The sequence below is a fragment of the Poromitra crassiceps genome (assembly GCF_964638095.1).
Source record: "Poromitra crassiceps genome assembly, chromosome: 2".
NCBI lineage: Eukaryota > Metazoa > Chordata > Actinopteri > Beryciformes > Melamphaidae > Poromitra > Poromitra crassiceps.
In genome coordinates this window covers 3,279,478-3,302,041 of record NC_139624.1, presented here as the reverse complement: position 1 = coordinate 3,302,041, position 22,564 = coordinate 3,279,478, and the positions used below count along the sequence as shown (strand labels likewise).

General features: G+C 45.3%; 1 protein-coding gene across 2 annotated transcripts in view; it reads left to right on the top strand.

Annotated features, from left to right (window-relative positions):
• Positions 1-16,249, top strand: part of LOC310792564 (scavenger receptor cysteine-rich domain-containing protein DMBT1-like) — a 32,628-nt gene extending 16,379 nt beyond the window's left edge. Inside the window, exons 8-15 of one of the 2 annotated variants that reach the window (XM_083654263.1) lie at positions 7,021-7,581; positions 11,407-11,545; positions 13,767-13,975; positions 14,248-14,423; positions 14,576-14,806; positions 14,989-15,149; positions 15,589-15,836; positions 15,979-16,249. In XM_083654263.1, the coding sequence (XP_083510389.1) occupies positions 7,021-7,581; positions 11,407-11,545; positions 13,767-13,975; positions 14,248-14,423; positions 14,576-14,806; positions 14,989-15,149; positions 15,589-15,836; positions 15,979-16,025 (1,772 nt within the window). In that variant the 3' untranslated portion in view covers positions 16,026-16,249. Of the gene's footprint in view, positions 1-7,020; positions 7,588-11,406; positions 11,546-13,766; positions 13,976-14,247; positions 14,424-14,575; positions 14,807-14,988; positions 15,150-15,588; positions 15,837-15,978 lie in introns of both variants that reach the window. The other variant, XM_083654262.1, reaches the window with a different exon arrangement.
• Positions 16,250-22,564: the final 6,315 nt, after the last annotated feature.

The following is a 22,564-nucleotide window of genomic DNA, read 5'->3' as shown; positions in this document are numbered from 1 at the left end:
GATAGATAGGATCTCTGACCTGCATAGAAAAGTGTAATTTGTTACTTGCGCTGTCTCACTGGCCTTTTACTGCACTTATTTTCGAACCAAGGGATTTCATCCACCATTTATTTTTGCATAGACATTTCGTAAAATGCTTGTAAAAATAGTTTTACTTGGTCAAACCAAGCGATTCAGCAATATTTAGAATCAGGAGAGACCATAACATTTCACTCAGACCAAAACTAAAAAAACAAACAAACAAAAACATTTTGGTCAATTCAGAAGTCACTATGAAAATATACAAAAATAAATTAACATCAATATTTCCACAGTCTTCATTCATGTGCTACCAAAATTGACACAGACATTAGATGGAAAATAGCCTATCAAGTATTTCAAATGGTGTTCAGATCGGTCAAACGGTGAGTTCACAGTGATATTTGATATCTTCTTGTAATTTGTACTGTACAGTATGCACAACATTTTCTATTTTATCACATTTTTAAACAAATGTCACCAAAAGATAAAAGATTTAAGGATAAGGGCAGGTGTTAGTGTATAGTGAAGTGTAGTGAATTGAAAATAAAGAATTGAATGTGTGGACTAAAAACGTTGGGGTTGTCCTACAACCCAGGTTTTACGATGAGAACGAGGAATCTCACACTATGCCAAGCTGCTCCCTGCAGCTCACAAACTGGAAAATGTCTATTTTCTCAAAATGTACCCCTATAAAACCATCCATTACGCCTGAAGGCGTCATTGGCAATGGAATGGGCACGGCCACCCGCTCCACCCCGTGACGAACATGTCACGCCCGTGCCATCTTGCCATACCGCCACTCAAAGCGTCCAGCAGCCACTCCGGGGGAGCCTAAGCAATGGCCTCCACTATCCAGTGCGACAAGCTCTCCTTGGACAGTGCCCCACTCAGGGCCCGTGGCCCAAAGCAAAGCAGTAGCTGGTTACAGGTGCGCAGTGTGCATGTCCTGCCCACGTAGGCCAGGATCGCACGCACCGGGCAAAGCGTGTTTAAGCGTCACTCCTCCTCCGAGTTAAAAGGGGGGGGGCAAAAGGCAGGCAGGTTCACGACCATAGATCTGAAGCTGGCGTTGATATTTTTTGTCGAGTATTTCGCCCTTCGCTTGCGACAGGAGGTCCTTCCGGCACGGCAGCGGCCACGGTGGCCATACCGACAGTGAGATGAGGTCCAGATCTGACAGGTCACAAACCAGATCTGCTGCGGCCACTGCGGCGCCACCAGGATAAGTCGCAGGCCCTGCTCCCTCACTCTGTCCAGGACAGACTGGATCAGGGGGAGGGGGGAACGCATAAAGGCTCTCCCTGGACCACACCTAATGCATCGTGGCCTACGGGGGGGTCGTCGTTTTCGACAGAGAACCATAGGGGGCAGTGCGTTGCGATCCGTGATGCAAAGAGCGGCATGGCCGAATCTGGCCCAAATCTACTTCACCACTTGGGGGTGTAACTGCCACAGCAAGTCCACCCCGAAGTTCAGTCGGCCGGGTAGGTGCGCTACTAGTCTCGCTGGCCAGCCTCCTCTCCCTTCTGGGAGAGTTGTCTGGCTGCACGGAAACAGGCAACTGTGATAAGCCCTCGCTTGCTCTACAGCTGCTCCCCATTGGAGCGACTGTTTCAGTCGCTGACAGATGTCTGCTCCCCACTTATTACAAGCTCTGTCTCCCTCCTCCCTGTGTGTTACTGTAAATAGTGCCCTGCCACCTCAGTGAAAACAACAGTTTATCAGAAACCCCAGGGCCTGTAGGTGATCTATCACAGCCCTGGTGTGCGCGATGACGAGGTCCCTCGAGTCCGCCGCTATGAGCGCGTCGTCGAGGTAAACATAGACGCGTATCCCCTTTGCACGGAGGGGAGCCAGCGGCGTGTTCACACAGGCGGTAAATGTGGCACATTGTATGACCCGGGCTGTCACAGACACGGGACCTAGCGGGGCGTTGAGCACAGACTGTGGCGGGCCCGCCCCCTTGCCGGGTGGCTTTCGCCGGCCAGGGGCACTCTGGAGGCAAGGGCATATTGAGAGCTCCACACCGAAGTCGGTTGGAGGCTTGCTCCAAGCCTTCCACCTGGACCATCTTTAGCTATCCCGAAGTCCAATATGCCAAGGGATAGCAAGCCAAGCCTAGTTAAGACGCATTTGGCAATCATAGCAACAAGCTAAGCGGGATGCGAGCAATGGCTAGGCAACACTGTGGCGACGCAGGTGCCGAGCTCGATGCCACGGGCCACCGGCGTGTTTCAGCATAACAACGACCAGCGAGGTGCCGTGCAGCTCGTGCCTGTAAGCTAATAACAAGCAGGCCACTAACCAACTCTGTGGTGACTAACGTAACCAGGCCGCCAGTGGCGGACTGCATAATCGGGCACGTCGGGCAAATGCCCGGTGGCCTGGCCTGGCCTGGCCTGCCAAAAAAAAAAAAAAAAAATTTTTTTTTTTTTTTTTTTGCAGGCCAGGCCAGGCCACTTACTGAACAGCAGGCCAGGCGCCGCCTACTGGTTTACTAGTGGTTTTATTACTTTATTCAGGTTTAAAGTGGGTGCATCTCATTGTAAAATTGGACTTGGACCAAATTGGGCTTCAAACGGCCCAAATCGGGCTTCAAACGGCCCAAATCGGGCTTCAAACAGCCCAAATCTGGCTTTAAACGACCCAAATCTGGCTTCAAACGGCCCAGATTGGGCTTCAAACTGCCCAAATTGAGCTTCAAACGCCCCAAATTTTTCGCCGCCGCCCTTCGGACGCCGGCACGCGCGTCGGCCCATATCGGCCTGGCCTGCTTGGTATCTAATGCCCGGCCTGAATTATGATCCCAGTCCGCCCCTGCAGGCCGCCATGTTTCAGGTAAACCGAGCCGTAACAAGCGGACCCCTAACAACTCACTCTACCCATCTTACACGGGGAGGTAATGATCACCCTTGAACCGCAGCTAGACGGGGTGCAAGCAGCCCGGCTAAGCGGGGAGCAAAGCTAGCAATGTTATCACACTAGTGAACCCCACGTGCGAGCGGCTAGAACTAGTAGCACTAACAAGTCAGCAGAGCTAACTACCTCAATTGGGCGGCAGTCTTAGCAGCCCAGCCCGAACATAGCCGATGCAACAGCGGGGTTAGTACAAGCTAGCAGAGGAGTGATGTCTGCCCTCTTTTTTTTCATGCCTCCGCCAGCGATAGCCAGGCCGGAGGCATTAAGTTAAGTTAAGTTAGCCTGGCTTAGCCAGTGACTCATAGGAATAGACTACGTGACAACCAGGAATAGACTAGTGACCACTGGAGAGACAGTTGACAGCCGGAACAGGGACGGCACCCGCGAGCAGTATGGGTTAGCGCCCCAGCCTCCGTCTTCCGTGAGGAAGAAGCCCAACAATCCACGAGAGGCCTTTTAGGAGGGCCATTCAAGCCGCAAGTCGAGTCTGCAGTGCCACCAATTACTGGTACTGCATGGTATCCACCAAGATACCATCACATTGGAATGAGATGTTTGGAGCGGGGGAGTCTGGTGCAGCGCACAGGTCCTAGACCTGGTGAGACGGGGGAGGAGCCCGGCCGGGTGGCAACCCACAGAGCCCGGTCCCTCTACGTACCAGAGCCCTTCTCCACCCCGGTCCCAGCAGAGTAGTTCCGGAGCAGCGGATTGAGTGGCCCTGACCACGTGACCACCTTCGACCCTTCCTAGAGGGCTGACCGTGGGTAGCTACTGGGGACGTAAGTTGGGGCTTGGCCAGCCCCGGCTGGGTCACCTGGGCGATGTTGCGAGACCCGAAACATCCTATGACCCCAGGGTACATCACTGAGGATACGTCCCAGATGCATCCATGCAATGTTTTCTCTTTATGGATCCGGGTTGTCCGTCCGTAACAATGTTTGTTAACGCAATATCTGAGGAAAGCCTTGACGGAATTTCATCAAATTTGCCTCAAACATCGACTTAGACTCAAGGATGATCTGATTAGATTTTGGTGGTCAAAGGTCAAAGGCCAAGGTCACTTTGACCTCACGAATGCCATTCCCAAGTTCCTTAAAGCGATATCTCAAGAACGACTTGATGGAATTTCCTCCAATTTGCCTCAAACGTCGACTTGGGTGCAAGGATGAACGGATTACATTTTGGTGGTCAAAGGGCAAAGTGCAAGGTCACTGTGACCCAATGCCATTTTCAAGATTGTTAACGCCATATCTCAGGAATGCCTTGACGGAATTTCATCAAATTTGCCTCAAGGATCAACTGATTTGATTTTGGTGGTCAAAGTTCAAGGTTACTGTGACATAATTTCATGCTCGTTAACGTGAGATCTCAGGAATACCTTGACGGAATTTCTTCCAATTTGCCTCAAATGGCAATTTGGACTCAAGAATTAACTAATGGCGGAGGCATGAAATCCGCGTTGCGTTCATTCCAGTTTCTTTTTTTACTAACTGTTATAGCAGCGTGCACAATATAACACAGATGACAACATCTGGCACCATGCCGCAGCGCACTGAACGTGCAGGCTAAGCGGCTCTGCCCTTTTCAATGAAGCTAGGTGGGGAGGACACAACCTAGGCAGCGGGAAGGAACTAGCATACCTTCGACAGAACGGTAAATGGTAAATGGTCTGCATTTATATAGCGCTTTTATCCAAAATTGGATTGCTTTACAATGTGCCTACATTCACCCAGAAGCGGGGGCTGGTGGCAGGCCCCAAGCAACATGCATGATATGTGGATAGTCTGTTACCCCCCCCCCCCCCCCCCCCCCGGCCTGACGCAGAGTGCACTGGCGAGGCGGGTTCGCAAACAGCCTGACTAGCAACAGGGGAAGGAAAAAACTCACTAACCCATTTGTTTTTGGGGGGGGGAGCAAGCGAGGCAAGCCGCAAGCGAGCCGACCAACGGTGCCCAAGCAACAGCTAGCAAGCTTAGCGCTATGTCAGCTAACCTAAAGCTTAGCGGTGCACACAAGAAACAGTTACAGTAAGCATAACAATTCCATCCTGATTAACAAGGGGAAGCCGCCTCAGCACGGCACTGGCCGGGCAGACGGACGGCACGTTCTTGTCCGTAGCTGGGCAAGGCGGGTCCGAAGACACAGCCTGACTAGCACAGGGACGAAGAAGGAAGAAAGCCGCAAACGAGCCGGCTAACAGCACAGTTAGCAACCCAGCGAATAGCTAGCTAACCACAGCTAACGGTGCACAGCAACAGTTACAATGAGGCTAGCGTGACAATCCTACCCTGTCAGGGGAGCTACACGCTCCATGGCCTGGGTGAGGGCTCGGGCCTACAGTGGGCGAGCCACACGGAAGGCATCTCCCCGCAAACGGCAGCGGCCCGGTGGCAGCACGCCCACATGAGGAGTCCGCCACACTTTCTGCAAAAGTGTGGGTCCGCCAAAGCACGCTCCGGCCCCAGACAGAACATGCACAGGTCGTGCGAGTCGGCACGACCTGTCAGTGCAGCCGATGCTGCATGGTGTGTGTGCTAAATGGTGTGTTTGCATCCATAGCTGGGCGAGATGGGTCCGTGGACACAGTCTGGCCAGCGAGGCGAAAGAAAAGCTGCAAAGGGTTTTCAGCTAACCTAGCAACGGCTAACAAGCTACGGTGCAAGCAACAGTAGAAGCTAGCGCTAGGCAGGCAGCTAAGCTAGCTATAACACTACCCCAGCCGGGGAGGTAATTAGCTCAGGCTAGCGTAACTCAACAGCTAATAGCTAGCCACTGGCCGGCTAGCTAGAGAGACTACCAAGCTAGTTGTATTGGGGACACCTCGGCATTCCGAAATGTCGGCACTCCGAAATACCGGCATTCCGACAAAATTGAGATCTGTCTCGCCATTGCGAAAGAACCCTCCCCCAGACCCTAACCCTAAACCTAACCTCTCCCACACCCCACGCCTAAGCCTAACCTCCCCCAGAACCTAACCTCTCGGCGAAACATTTTTTGGAGATAAAAAGGGCCGCCTCTCTGAAAGCATAGAAGTCAATGATCGGAATGCCGACACTTCGGAATGGCGAGGTGTCCCCAGTTGTATTCACCTTATGTTCATCACGGGGGTGGGCCAAATTCTTCCGAGTTGTGTTAACGCTTCCGCTGGTCGCGGCGCGAAATACAAAAGAACGTCAGAAGAATAATACAAAAGAACGTCAGAAGAATAAAGTTGTTTTTGAGGACAGTGCAGGGGGTAAAACAAAGAACGTAGCAGCCTACTACTTTGAGCTCGGTACACAGCAAGCAAGCAGTGTATCCACTGCCAGGTCAGATAACGTTATCCTCGACAATGACGAGCACTTTCTTGTAAAACACCTGGACTCCAACAAAGAAAGCTTTAGTTCTCTCTCCTCTGAGCGCAGCACACGCCTTTTACGTCTATAAGACCCGCAGACGTTAACGTAATTCCCTGGAATGCGAGAATTAATGAGCCAGTTACATGGCATTGCATTCTTAGACATTGCCGTTTGCTTTTATTTCGTATGTTACATACAGTTGGCTAAATTATTAGTTAATTCAGAGTTAGATGATATTGGAGCAGCCAGCCTTTTTCTTTTTCTTTTTTTTAGCCGTCATCACATGACCACACAACCGGGTCAAATGGGCGTGGCTACATAAGGTGAATACAGCAGCCTGGTTCGACAAAGTCGTGCAGTCCTCGTCCGCCGCTCCCGTTTGTGTTGATGGAAAACGAGGAGACAGGTGTCACTGCTGGCTAAGAGCTAAGCGCAAGCTAGTTGAGGGTCAAGAGAGAAACAGAACACGTCTGCATGGGCTGCTGGACTAAAGCAGAGTAACGGTATGGCAAGATGGTGTGGGCGGGACGTGTTCGTCATGGGACGGAGCGGGTGGCCGTGCCCATGCCATTGTTAATCAATTCAGGCCTAATGGATGGTTTTATAGCAGTACATTTTGAGAAAATAGACATTGTCCAGTTGGTGCGCTGCAGGGAGCAACTTGGCATAGTGTGAGATTCCGAAGTTCAAAACAAAGTAAAACCCTTACTATGCAGCATTCTTGGTTTCCTTTCCTTTCCAGGCTGTGTACAAACAAATGAAGCAGACATCTTCTTCCTGATCGACCACTCAGGAAGCATTTCTGCTACGGACTTCCAAGACATGAAGATGTTCATCACAGAGTTTCTCCGTTCCTTACCTATTGGGCCGCAACATGTCCGCCTGGGAGTTGCAAAATACGCGAATTCACCAAGCTTGGAATTTGACGTGACATCCCACTCAGATGTCAACTCATTAGTGAGGGCTGTGGAGAATATGAGACAAATGGGAGGTGGTACCAACACAGGAAGAGCACTGTCATTCATGGGTCCCATCTTTGAGAGAGCAAGGGCCACTCGTGGTCAGAACGTCGCAGAGGCCCTGGTTGTCATCACCGATGGACGGTCTGACGACTCGGTCAGGGCTCCTGGAGAGAACCTGAGGGCGCAGGGCATCACCATCTACGCCATTGGGGTGAAAAATGCAATCGCGACTCAGCTGGACGAGATTGCTGGAATCCCCGAGAAGAAATTCTTTGTCAATGATTTTGATGCCCTGAATTCCATCAAGCATGAAATTGTCACAAAGATTTGTTCCCAGACACGTAAGGGTAACTATACTATTATTCTTTTAAAAGGCATGTGTTATTATTCATTAGTTAGCTACTCACCACAATAGATTCTACTCTAATGAGCCATTTCCAAACTGAATGTAGATTTGAATATTAATCAATTAATTAATCAATTTAGTAAAATGTATTACATTATGTCACGGCAAACGCACAACCCTGAGAACATACCGTTATTGTTGGGATATTCACTCGTGTCTAGGACTTCCCATGGTTTGTTCGCCCATGCACATAGTTTTAGGAGAAAAAGGTAAAGTGGTTGTGGCTTACCTGATCCCTCAGCCCTGGCGCCGGTCCAATGCTTGTCTCTCACCATCTCACCAGCTCGCTCTCCGTGTTTCACCAGCACCTCGCCTCGGTGCTCTTTTTACAGTTCATTTGTAGACATAACACACACTAACATAACACATACTTGAAACAAAAACTCTGTTAGGAGAAGGGAAAACTCTGTCACACCTGCTTGGGATCTTCCTTCTTCAAAACTCACACATTCGTAATTAGATAAGCCACCACCCCTTTAGCCTCACAGCCATGCAGGACAGCCAATTAAATAGGGAGCTTGTGTGCCGTGACAATTATTTCAATTGCTTCCTTTTTTATTTTTTCCCTTGTTGAGAAGAGTTTTTCTAACAATACATTTTGTAAATACAACACAATAAAGAAAATAGTTCCATGACAGCAATATGTAAAATTAGAAAAAAATAAATAAGATTGACATACATATGAATCCACACAAGAGGTTTCAAGAGGTTTGGTAATCCTGAAGAGTTTGCATGCATAACATAATAGTTTTGGGGCCCTATCATCGTGAAATTTGCGTGATCGTTTGCGCTGCCGTTTGCGCGCCTCTTATGCTATCTTCCCTGCATCTTAAGAATCAGAATCAGAATCACTTTTATTGCCATAGTATGCAAGTTACATACGAGGAATTTGTCTTAGTGTCTGTATGCAGCGTAGCGGTTACATCAATATACAGGGATAAGAAGTAGGAAGATAACAAAAGTCACTCGCAAAGTTGCAAGTGCAATCAAATCGAGAAAATATATACAATATGCACATGAGTGGTGAAGTGTTCTGTGGATAGTAAATATGAATTTATGTTGAATTTACATGAGATTTACAGACTGAGTTAAATAGATGTTAAATAAGCAGTGGATTTACATGAATTTACAGTCCCAGTTAAATAAGAGTACATTGAATGTACATGACATTTACAGGCTAAGTTAAATGGGCATTAAATGTGCAGGGAATTTACATGAATTTACAGTCCCAGTTAAACAGGCATTAAATTAGATATGAGTCCTTGGCGGAAGGGGTTTCCGGGCGTTGTTGGTGAGGCTGATGGCGGTTGGGAAGAAGCTGGTCTTGTGGCGGGTGGTTCTGGTCTTGGCAGACCTCAGTCTCTTGCCGTGGGGGAGTGTCTTAAAGAGTTATCGTCTGCCTCCACCATCCAGTTTTGCGCTGGGATCTAAACGCAGACACAGGTGTAGGCGTGGCCCAGGCGTGTCCGTATGCCTCTTAGCCTATCATCTGCCTCCCGCAAGTGTCATTTTGCGCTTTGGCGAAGATACCATCACCATGTTCTGAGTGTAAACACAGGTTTGGGCGTTGCCCGTGCCAAAATAGTTCCAGTGCAATGTGTTAGAAAAAGGGCCTTTGGTGCTCTCAATTTTAACGCCACCAAATAGCAGGCAAAAAACCCCACTACGCCAGGCATATGCCTGAGCGCACACAGTATTCTCCAAGCAGTGCAGGAAATCCTTGCTTGGATACATTACGCATGGCACGATGTCACTCTCTCTCCAACACCTCGCGCATGGACACACACTTCCCTCCTCAGAATGCCACATTGATTTTCATCTATAACCTACACTGCAGAAAAACACACCTTGATTTTAAAATGAGAATTAATTTGTCATGGTTTTATTAGGCTACATAATTCCCGACCATACAGGTCTGTGGTGTGAGGTAACAGTAGATTGCTTTTGAGAAAGTTGTGCCGGTGTTGTGCCAAAAAGTGATTTGCTGCCAGAAAATGATTTCGCTCCGTGGGACGGCGCACAGCGTTGTCTCTAGCCACCCTGTGAGCCCACATTCAGCCAAAAAGTGATTTGCGTTTTGAATTGGGTTACCAGGGGAACGAGGGTCTGGCGGGCGGGAGTCTGTGTGTAGCCCGGGGAGGGGTGGGGTGCGCAGGTTCGGCTAGTGCGCCAGGTCCTGGAGGGGGGTCTCCCCGGAGAAGGTGGGAGCTGGCCGGGTAGGCAGGCTGGGTGGTGGGGGTGGGACGGAACGTAGTCTCAACGCCAGACCCATGAGAGTTCTTACGCTGATACACTACGTTACTGCATGCTGCCGAGCTCTCTCTGGGTCTGGGACACTTTCCCTCAGAGGGCTGGTTATGGGAAGGAACCGTTCACTTGGCATATGCCAGTGATGGCTTCAGTCCTCTCCAATCAGTAATGACTTTGCGATCAGACAACACGGGAGGCGCAGCCCATTTTTCGAACCGCTCTCTTATCGGTGCTACGACCTGTCACTCATTCAATTTCAACCCGCCTTCAAAACCAGCAGTGCAGCGATTCAACGTAATATTTGAGTCTGGGGAGAGACTAGTCGGAAGGAAACGACTAATTACAGTAAGCGCACGCTTTGGGACATGGAGATATTCACTGCATAACTGCGCAGCAGCCCTTTGGCGTGTTTCAAATGGATCGTTCCATCAGCATCAATTTTCATTAGTTTCTAATGGTTTATCTGAATCCGAACTGGTTCAGAGGATGAATCTCTCCCTCTCTCTTCCCTCTGTCGTTCCCCCCCCCCCCCTCTCTCTCTCTCGCTCCCCTCTCTTCTCTCTCTCTCTCTCACTCTGTCCCTCGGCACTCAGCAAGAAAGAAGCTGCTGTCACAGATGTGACGCTGTGGGGGGTGGACATGAGCTCACACGTGTGAATACTGTTTTGGGCATAAAGACGCCTATGGAGGTTTGCACCGAGATGACGGGAAGCGCAGCTGGTGGACATGCCCACAATTAGGGCATTGCACGGTGCTGTTCCAGCGCAAAACGGGCGCTAACGCAAAATTACCGCCTTTGCGACGATAGGGCCCCTGGTCTTTAAGAATTTCATTTCATGAATATAGAATTTGGCTAAAATAATGAGCAAATTAATTACATATTGTCCATTGCTGGAGAAATTATGATTGTTGTCATGTTTTTAAGTAAGTATTACTTTCACCAAGTCTGCGCGCCTGCATCTGGGAGACTGTTGCTGACTTTGGTTGATGAAAGACACTATTTACCGTGTTTTTCCAAAGCACTGTAATCGGTTGGGTTAATATTCCACATGCTATTACAATTCCTTCTTGTGAAACTTTTAGAAAGCAAGTTGAAGCAAGTTAGCAAGTTGAAGGTACTAACAACTCACAATTTTACAAATGATCTGAGCGACATGTTTCATCATGGTTAAGTGTTACAGTCAGATCATTAAGTTATTCACTCTCATTTACGTGCAGACTGTATATTTTATCTTTTACCCAGTCTTATCAAGCTTGTGTGTGTGTGTGTGTGTGTGTGTGTGTGTGTGTGTGTGTATTTGAAACTCCTTATACCTTAAATGTCTGAAAATCCATCCAATTATTTTCTCTTGAAAGTCAACTGTAAATACCGGTAATTTACTAAAAGCTGTGTACTCCAATGTCTCCCAGCTCAGCCCTTGTGTCGTCAATTGTAATGAGCCTACTGCAAATGCAGTAGTGGCTTTGATTGAAACCTGTAAGAGACTCATGCTATCTCACCTTCCTTCAGAGTGTGGAGGTTCCCTGCATGACTCTGGGTCCTTCTCCAGCCCCTACTACCCCAGCTACTACCACAACAACACCTACTGTGTGTGGAGGCTCACAGCTTCCTCTGGCCAAAGCATCTTCCTGTCAGTCACCGACCTGCAGTGAGTGATGAACAGAACTGCTTTATTGGGTGTTGACAGTGCCCAATTCAGCCTGCCTATTCTTGATGCCCATGCAGAAATTGCATTCTTTCAAATGGCCAGTGGGGGGCGCAGTTTGTGTAGCACTCTCCGGGAACATCCATTCAACTCTATGGGAAACGAGGCAATTTCTCTCTCGGTCTATGTCTTAAATAAACACTTTCCAAATTAGTTTATGGTCTGAAAAAACAATTTCAAGTCTTTTTCATGCTCTAACGCGCTCCGTTTTCCAAATTATAGCCCCATTTCGAGGAAAATTGACGACAAACATCGGATAGTAAGAACAGTAATACTTCCGACCGGTAGAGGCAGCAATGTGCCGCAAGGCAGGTAGCAAGTAATGGTTAAGCAAATTATCAGAAAATAGCGTTACTTTATGATATTTTTAATAATGTTAGTAGACACACGTAACTATATAGATACCATACATCTAACGTTCATAACATGGCGGACCATTTAACGTTATCTATACCGTTAGATAAAGCCTTAAAGCAGCTACGAGCAACTTTTTCGATTGTTATTAAACAGTATAAATTTAATATCAATGCATCACATCTTACCTCTAATAGTCGACGAGACCAAGGCAGAGTAGTCTCGCTTGAACCCCGAGTGAATCGGCCAGTGTAGTCTGTCTGTGGCCAGGGCAGATCAGGAAGTGAAATGAAACGGTTTGCAGCAGCCACTTCAGCCATAACCACAAAATAACTTCCAAAAAACCTGTTAGAATATAACGAGAGATGTTCCCGAGAGTATCCGTGGCGTTCACATTGTTTATGTTATGTTGCTAGGCAGCGCAAACGGCAAAGGCAGGCAGCTGCGTTTCACTTCCGGGTTTCACTTCCGCGTTTCACTTCCGGGTGTAGCCGGGCCGGCCGTAGGAGAGAGAGAGAGAGAGCCCCCTGTTGACGCGAGTTTAGACAGACACAGACTTAATAATCACCTAAGGGAGCAATCTCCGATTGACAAGGCTTTGGTATCAGCTACTATTATAGGTAAGATGTGATGCATCAATATTGTAATTATACTGTTTAATAACAATCGAAAAAGTTGCTCGTAGCTGCTTTAAGCCTTCTCTGTATTCAGACCATTGGATTCAGCCCAGAAACCGGAGTACGTTATAACGTTATAAATAAAGTCACGTTATAAACAACTAACCAACGCTGGGGGTCCTTATGGAAACAGTCTTACTCAAAATGGTTAAAAGTTAAATAAATTTGGTCATTCAGTGGCGTTTTACTGCAATGTAAAGTATAGCGTTAGCCGCTACCATTAGCCAAAATAGCTGACTACCCATAATGCATTACGGCGATAAGAGAGACAGGCAAATTCGGAAACTCCCCCGGCAGCGGCTAGGGGCAGCCGCCCCCTCTCCTCGTACTTCCGTCTAGCATTAATCCATTCAACCAATCAAACGAAATCAAACAATATCGGGAAGTGAGCTTCATTTTGCTGTGTCAAAGTCAATGAGCTCCGTTGGTCCATTATATATATGTCAATGGGTGTTGATCACGATTTTAAGTGAACACCACATTATGGTGTTCATTAAAAATTAAGAATTTGTGTGTGACAACAGAAATTACATATCCATCTCATTCTGATTAATTTACAGAAAATACTTATGCACAATAGAATGATGCACTGATCTGATAAATACCCAATGTATAATATTACAACTTTGAAATAACACAATGGAATTATGCATTGACCACAATATAAAAGGGGCATCTCTGTCTGTTCTGTTTCAATTTTGTCCCGGAAGTGATGACATCAGTGATGTCACTTGAGCAATTGTGCAGTGTGACATCACTGATGGTGTCATCATCGGTGTTTGACTTGTTGACCCCTTGCCTGACTGCGCTCGGCTGCTCTCGTCTGCTTTCCAGGCGAGGCGGCAGGCAACTCAAACGAGTGTGTGGAGCATAGAGTCTAAGGTGTGGAGCGGCTTTCTACTCCAGTGATGTGCGCGCATCTATGTGATGACGTTGCACATAAGAAACACATTTCAAATATTTAAGCATAAGCCAAAATGGCTTTAAGATCATTTAAACATAAGACATTCAATCAAGTTTGTCCAAACTTTTGACTGTGACTGGTAATGTACATTTGAACTGTTAATTATATTTTGAGTTTTGCTTTAAGTGGTCACCTTTCCAATTATGACTTTATTATGTTTTGCACCCAGGTTGGAGAACTGCTGCAACTGTGACTACATTGCAGTGTACGATGGGTCATCTATCAATTCACCACCTCTGGGGAAAGTGTGCCAAAACAACGGCACTGAATCCTTCCACTCCTCCTCCAACTACATGACTGTTGTCTTCCGGAGTGACGGCTCTGGGGTTGGCCGAGGGTTCGATGCTGAGTTCACAAGCTCTCTTCCGTCAAGCTCAGGTAAGATTACTGTGATTTAAGTCATCTGTATAGGACATTGGATTTTTCTCATGTGGAAATGGATTAATCAGACTCGGCTAAATCACCATACTGTCATTATGAACTTTTTTAGGATTACTTTATATTATAAAGTCTTTATAATATAAAGTAATCCTAAAAATAGATCCTGAAAATCAACCAGAACAAAGGATCAAACACGGAAAAAAAATCCATCAAGTTAAATATTGTGGAGGTGAATCTCAAGCTGTTGTAAACATATCGTGCTTCTTCAGGTCGTGTGGACTGTTCCTCAGACAACATGAACATTGTGATTGAGAAGTCCTACCTGAACTCTATGGGCTATGACGGCAACAATCTGTACTTGGATGACCAGTACTGCAGGCCCCAGGTTTCCAGATACCAAGTTATCTTCAGCTTCTCCATCAACACCTGTGGAACCATTCGAGAGGTAGGCCACCCGTCACCTTCTGGAAGAGAGGAACAATCTGCTGTAGTTTAGGATCATTCTCCAAAAACGTACTGAGATGGCAGGAGGCATTTAGCTCAGTGGATTGAGTTGTGTGATTAGTGATTATTCTCATTGTGTTCTACCCTGAACAGTTTAAGAATGGCAGAGTTGTGTACACCAACGTTGTCCGTGCGGACAAGTCCAGCAACGGTGAGATCACACGCCAGTCTCACATGAAGCTGAACGTGAACTGTCGAATGGACCCAGACATAATTGTCCAGAACATGTACAAAACCCGTAACATTGTCAACAACAGCATAACAGGCACAGGTAGATTCAATGGCAGCATGGATTTCTACACTGACGACAGCTTTAACTCTAAGGTATGAGAAAGTGTTTTCCCCCCAGTTTGTAAAGATAAGGTGATTCATAGGTGCTCAACTTAAGGATTTAATAAAAATCTTACCAAGACGCAATCCATAGTGAAAATGCATAAATAGCACACTCTTGTCTGCATTGTACACAGTTTTAATGGGAGAACAAACTGACATTTCTCTTCTATCAGGTGACTGAAGTTCCATACATAGTGACCCTCAACCAGAACATGTATGTCCAAGTGAAGCTGAGGAGAGATGACAGCAGCCTGGTCCTCTTCCTCGACACATGTGTGGCCTCCCCATCGCCCCATGATTTCCACACCAGAGCCTACTACCTCGTCCGTAACGGGTAAGATGACATGGTGATGGGGACCGGTCAGAAAGTTTTACATAAAGTAAAAGAGACTTCCAACGAGAGAGAGTGATTGCTCGCCCCGGTTGTAAAGGTGAAGTAACTGAAGCAAAGAACATGTCTGACTGCATATTTACCAGACATCTCTTTACTGCTTGTTGTTTTCAAAGGAAATAATGCACTGTTTTGCATATTGAATGGTGGAAGTTGAAAACATTTAATTTCTTATTGAGGTGTACGGCTGGCGGGGCAAGGTATGTTAAGCTACCGGTATGTAGAATAGGTGGGCTGTTATGTCCTGCTAAAATCACCTACATCTAGTTTGGCTCATTCTCTGTACAGTCCTTTGAGACATGCATGTGATAAAGGACTATATAAATAAACTGCCTCAGTGATCCTAACCATGCCATCCAGTAATGCTTCGTTTCATCTTCAGGTGTCAGCAGGACCAGACCTACCATGACTACTACACCCGCGTTCCCCGTAGCTACGTCCGTTTCACATTCCAGGCGTTCCAGTTTCTGCGAAGCCATGAGTCGGTGTACCTGCAGTGTAAAGTCTTCATATGTCCAGCTTCTGACTCCAACTCCCGCTGCCACCGTGGCTGCTCCACACGCAAAGCCAGAGACCTGGAGTCAGCACACGAGAGCCAAACTCTGGTCCTGGGTCCCATCCAACTCAAAGGTCTGCGGCCATACCTGGTTGTTATACCATTAGCAGATTAGTGGGTATTGTATTAGGTTAGCAATAAGAGTGTTGTATTTGTATGCCTAAACAGCAGCTCCATTACCACTAACATATTTCATTGTCTTCTTCTCATCCCCAGACCCTGAGAAGCAGGATGATGAGGCTCCTGAGGAGGACAAGGCTTAAGGCCATTTCACACCGGTGCGGATCTTCATGCGAATAATCGGCGCAGAGATTCGCAAAAGAATGTTTTAATTAGGTGTAATTGAAGCTTGCACACAACAGCCTTTAATTTGGCCCTTGAATGACCAGCTTCAATCATTAGTGGTCTTACCATTTTGTTCACTGTGGCATTGAATTATTATAAATCACTGCCCTTTGTTCTGTAGCATTCTGATTAAAAGCATCGTCAAAAAAGAGAATCTGTGTTGTGTTCCACTATGTCACAGTCTTGATTTAACATCACATAACACTCAAATTATTGGCCACTCAGAGAAAAATAAAAACACCAGTGACCAGTGAAGTGTAGCTCAGTTAGAAAACACTCGTAACACTTCATAATAACGTTCAGTAGTAAATCATTTATAAGCTATTAGTTAATGATGAAGTAATGATGAACTAGTCATTTACAAAACATTTGTAGTGGCATTTGCAAGTGTTATGTAAACATAAACATTGTGTTGTAAGTAATCTATAAACTTTTAGTAAATAATGAAATGATCATAAATCGTAATTAGTCAATATATTAGGAATCACTTGTAAGTCATTAAAAGTTTTTATATTACAACAATTATCTCTACACACATTGTTAATCATGAACAAATGATGAGCAAATCATTAGTAAATGATTTATAAGTAATTAGTTCATATACATTATAAATAACTTCTAAGTCATCCAGTCTTTATATTCTAAACATCTGTTCTGTAAACCAGTATCTCATCACTTTACACCTTTGTTAATCATGAACAAATGATGAACAAATCATTAGTAAATGATCTATATATACAGTAATTTGTTGATGTATCATTAATTACTTAAGGTAGCCTGTTAAAAGCCTCAAAACAATTATCAGTGGTGTAGTCTACGTGATATGCAGGTATACGCAGTATACCCACTAGGAAAGCTCCAGGATTTGAGTATACCCACTTAAAAATGCACAATAAATATGCAACAATATAGTTTTGTGACAAAACTTTCACTTCATTGATTTTGTTTCACAAATACCGGGTAGATAACAGGGGAAGGCATCTCCTCTGGTTTTGAAATACCACTTGCATCAAATCAAAATCTAATTGTGTCTGCTATTAAATTACCACAAAAATACACAGGGACACATGTTTAGGTTTGTTTATTCATAGGCTCCTTAATTTAGGCCTAAATGTCATTATTTAGAGAGAGCGAGAGATGTATTTAGGTCCCCTATGCCAGTGATTCTCAACCTTTTTCATATCAAGGGCCCCTAATTTACTCCACCTCAGGGCCCCTTTGATGAGATTTTGTCTCTCAAACCTAAATCAGAGTTCTATCACTGTATTGTAGCTAGAGATAAAAGTGAAACTATGATCACAACAAACATTCTCTGACTTCCGACTATAATTTCAAAAGTGAGACTTACCCTATAGCAACCACAGGGAGAACTGAAGGCAATAGCCTCAGCAAAAGTTGGTAAAAACAGGAAGCATGCCCAGACGCTGATTCATCTGAAGAAATCACCCAGAATGATTCAACACTTTGGTTAATTGGTTAGAGATCCCACAGAGGTAGACTGAGTGCGCACCCCCCCCCCCCCATTGCACTCCAAGCTGAAACCCACATACAATAAACGAGACTACACCTTGTGTTATATATCATCTGTAGATCTTCCACACCTGATACAAATGATGTGCATATACAGCAGTACATAATACAGTAGATTTTTTTTTTATTGCGACAGTGCAGTAATAAGATTTTAAATTATTCAATTGCTGTGCAAACAATCTACTGTACAGTAAAACTGTGTACTTTCAACAAAATAGTAGCCTAATATAATAAAATAGGAAAATAGATTCACATTCTGCAATAAAAGTAAGCAAAGATGACTTGTGTGAGGACATGAGGACATGAAACATTTGATCATGACTTATGTACTCATATGATCACATTGCACCTTTTCGCCAACTACGTCGCTGCTAGATGATGTCACTATAGGTTGACTGTACAGTACAGTAGAGATAACAGGCTAGTTATGTTGGTAGAAATGATTTTAAATTCTAACAGGTTCAGAGTTATCTACAAATGATGCAACACACTTATGTGTCATGAATTGTTTACACTTTAGATCAGGGGATACAGAAAGCTTTATAAAATGTCCAGACAGCAGTGTGACACATTCCGCATATTAGGAGCGGGTCCGAGGGTACGAAAAATCTGCTGTCCCTCGTTGCCCAGAATGTGTATCAGCAGGGCTTTCTTCCTTTCAACGTTAGCATCAGCTAGCCCTAGTATGAACGTGGTTAGGGGGAAACTGAGTCATACTCTGCTGATGGTTTTTGTTGGTTTAATTCAGCTCAAGCAAAAACACACACTCAGATACAGGTGGTATTTAAAAAATACAAAAATCAATCAAAAGGTTACAAAATAAGAATCAACAGGATAGAGAAAATGATCTTGTATGTTCCTGACATAATGATCAACGCTTACATCAGTATGCGATGTAAAGCAATTGACCACTCATGGAGAATACATACAGCAAGACACTGAGGGCCCTATTGTCCCTTTTTCCCGCAGTGGTGTCGCAAATGCTAGTCGGTAGCACACTTATAGGCGTGTCCAAACTGTATTTTCTGCAGTGCGCACCTGCCCATTTGCAAGGCTGAAATGTGCTGCAGAGGCATGGAGAGGGCGTTACATCCACATAACCAATCAGTAGGGGTGTCACGATACACTAATTTCACGATACGATACGATCACACGATATTGGGTTCACGATAACGATACGATACGATATTTTAACAATATTCTTTTTAACAAAAGTAAATAATTTTTATGTATTTATTTATCATTTATTTAACCATGTGAGTCCCGTTGAAATCGAAACCTCTTTTCAAGGGAGTCCTGGGAAAATACTGGAAAAATAGTCTTTCATTTGAAATACACAAAATACAAAACAAATGCTGTTTTTGGAAATTGTTATTATAATAACTATAAAACAACATGGAAGATAATGCTTGTCTTGCAATAGAATGTGTCACACTGTCACAAACTAAATGTTTGTTGCATGGTGAAAGAAAAATAAAGTATACAAACTATTTCTTAAATAACTCATGCTCAACTCATACTCATGCTCAGGCGCGGACTGCATAATCGGGCACGTCGGGCAAATGCCCGGTGGCCCAAATCATGCTTCAAACGACCCAAATTGGGCTTCAAACGGCCCAAATTGGGCTTCAAACGGCCCAAATTTTTCGGCGCCGCCCTTCAGGCCGGCACGCACGTCGGCCCGTATCGGCCTGGCCTGCTTGGTATCTAATGCCCGGCCTGAATTATTTTCCCAGTCAGCCCCTGCTCATGCTGCTAAACTCATGTAATCTTATGTACCCCTTGAGCTGTTTTGCCCCCTGAGTCTACCCCCTCACTCATGCATGTTGATTCTGCTAAATTTGTTCTATTATTATTCAGATTATTTTTTTTTTTTTACGATATCATTTTTTTCTGACGATACGCATATCGTGACGTTTTGATATCGCGATATATCGTGCGACGAAATATCATGAAACCCCTACCAATCAGTGCCCCCTTCTTTCATTCCCATTAATTCATTTGCGCAAATGCCATAATGAGAGCTGGTTGTCTGTGCGCATTCGGACATATACAAAATGCAGCGCTCATAATAATATAGACTGTTTTCAATAATGAAGACTACTTCACTAGTCAATGATTGTTTATCCATCCCATTCACTAATCCATGGTTCCTTTCCATTCATCTCTCTCTCCCCTGCAGCAACGCCCTCAGGTTACATCAGCCATTCATAAATATGCACGCCCTCTTTATCCCTGTCCAATCAATGTCTCCCACGCTTTCCCTCTCTTCGGCTGTTGCCAATCACCTAAATGAAGTTCTATTTAAGACTCTTGCAAGTTGTAACTCACCCTGTTTGTTCACCCATATAGCTGCTGTTCCTGCGTAGCTGCTGCTTCGCTGTCCCTCATTTTTGGTCGTTTTGCTCGTCGTCAATCTTTTCCTTGCTTCCATTCATGGAGTAAATCGGCTCAAGCAAAGCGGCCATTTCCCTCCAGCCAGGAGTCCGTCTCAAGGGTCTCAAGTCAACAACAGACTTCAGACCGTCAATCAGTGACCAAACATTTTTGTTCAGCAAGCAGCAATGCATGGAGGCTCACTATTCTTCATTGGATGGGTGTTCAGGCGTCCAAGCATGGCTTCCGCACCATGATCATCGCGTCCCCAGGCTTCTCCAGGCAAGCAGGCAGCACCAGGCCGTCCCATTCCACTTCGCCTGTGGTCAATTGTACTACAGGCGCGGATCCTCTGCTATCACCGGGCAGTTAAGTCTTTACTTAAACCGTAAATAAACGGGAGTTTGTGCGAGTTGAAAGATGTCATGTCGCTGCCTGATGACGATGACGTCATCACCGCACATTGTACATTTAATTCACAATTGACTTCATGTTGTTGACAGAGGTGTAGTGCTATCTTGAGAAGTGAGGGAACGCACCTATTTGCGGAACACCCCCCTCCCCCAGCACACGCACAGGTCCCCCCGCACGCACACACACTACACTGACACACACACATAATTTATTGTGTCCTCTAGACACTGCAGAAGTAGCCCATGACAGAGTCAGTTATCACAAACAGCTAAGCTAAACAAGTCTCAAGCATCACACAAGTTGCACAAGGCTGCATAATTGATCATTTGGCACGCGGCTGGCATTTTTAGCAAGTAACTTACCATTTTGTGGCGAATTCTGGCGATGCAAATTGCAATCTGGTGATTAACGCTAACTTTTGATTAGCGTTAATTGAAAATAAATCTCGGTAATGTAACGTGCACTCCATAGTAAAATGTACACCGCTTGCGCATGTGCAGAAACTGAGAAACCGGACCGGTGTGCTTCCGTGTGTAGCTGATTTGGCCCACCCATTTACTGTTAGGAACGATATGATTGCCAAAAGCTTTTAACATTGTTTCTAAATGATTGTAAACGTACCTTTTTCGCAACTAGTCCGAAAAATGAAAGGATGTTTGGCTGCCTTTTCATCTTTACTTGTTATCTCGTCAGGTACTGGGAGAAAAAAAACATTTTGATGCTGAAAATGACACTACTAGCTAGTTAAGGTGGACCGGTGGAGTGTTTCCCTCTTCCTTCAAGCCACGAGTTGATACCATGTGAATCATTCAGCCCACCTTAAATATTAGTTAAGGTGGAGTGTTTCCCTCTTCCTTCAAGCCACGAGTTGATGCCATGTGAATCATTCAGCCCACCTTAAATATAGACGAATGACAACTTTGTCCAGATTCACTCGTTTTATTGGCTCCACATACACACACACGTTGACACACACAAAACACTGCTTGGAGAAGTATGGGAACGCCGTTCCCACGCTTCTGCCGGGACTACACCTATGGTTGTTGAGATAATGTGATATGCGGTAAAAAAAAAAAAAAAATCACGCAATGGGTTATTCAAAACACCCTTGGCTCATGGAGCATGTCTGAGCAGCATTTTAGAAAGAGTGTTTACTGTATAACCTTCAGACCTAAGTCAGACGGCCCAGGGAATGTTGACGTTTTTTCCGTGTCAAGCTACCCAGTCTTAACACACCACTTCCTGTTCTTAACGAATTTCAAAGTAAAATGCCTTTGGCGTTTGTTTTAACCATAAATAATACCAAAGCTAAAATAATTAATACAGTGTCATGCTAGTCATGTAACAAGAGGCTGCCAATCCCATCGTTATATGTTGGCCAACATATATCACTGCGAGTTGCAACTAGCAGTCTATGGTGCATTTGCAAGGCGGTGAAACCATTGTATTTCTTTTATTTGTTTATTAACCAATTTCTTTATATCTCATGCATTAAGCATTACATTTCAGCTCTATAGGGTTGCCGCCAGAATGAACCGTTTGCCCCATGGATCTTTCGGTGTGTCCAGAGTGCCCGAGATGCTATGGCACTTAAGCATCAGTGCTTCTCCAGGCCGGGTCCCGTCAATCACCGTGAATCTGCCCAGACTTCCCCATGGTCTGGCCTCAGCTGCGCCAGCAGGGCTATGAGCAGTCCGTAGTAGCAAACGGGCGTTTGTTGGGGGAAAAAGATGGTCGTTATCTGATGACATCATCACCGGCCATCACTGTATCTTTTTCATTCAAAAAGCTACTAATAAGGCTTGCATTCCCATGAATTATTGGCTTGTTATTTTTGAAATAATTGTCCCTGAAAGGGCTGAAAGTGTTGAAGCTATTATCAATTCTGTCTGCCTCTCCAGCTAGCTATCCTGTCCATGTGTCGTTGTTTATTTTCAGCTCATCAATCTCATCATGTGATGACTGCTGACCCATACAGCATTGCTGGCTAAGCCCAAAAATCATCATTGTTCTCATCACCAGTCATGGTTTGGCTAAGCGCGAAATCTAAAAAAAAAAAAAAAGCTTCTGATTTAAGCTGTATTCAGTCAGTTTGTTGATGTTGACTATGCCAAAATCAAGTCATTGTGTTGTCTAA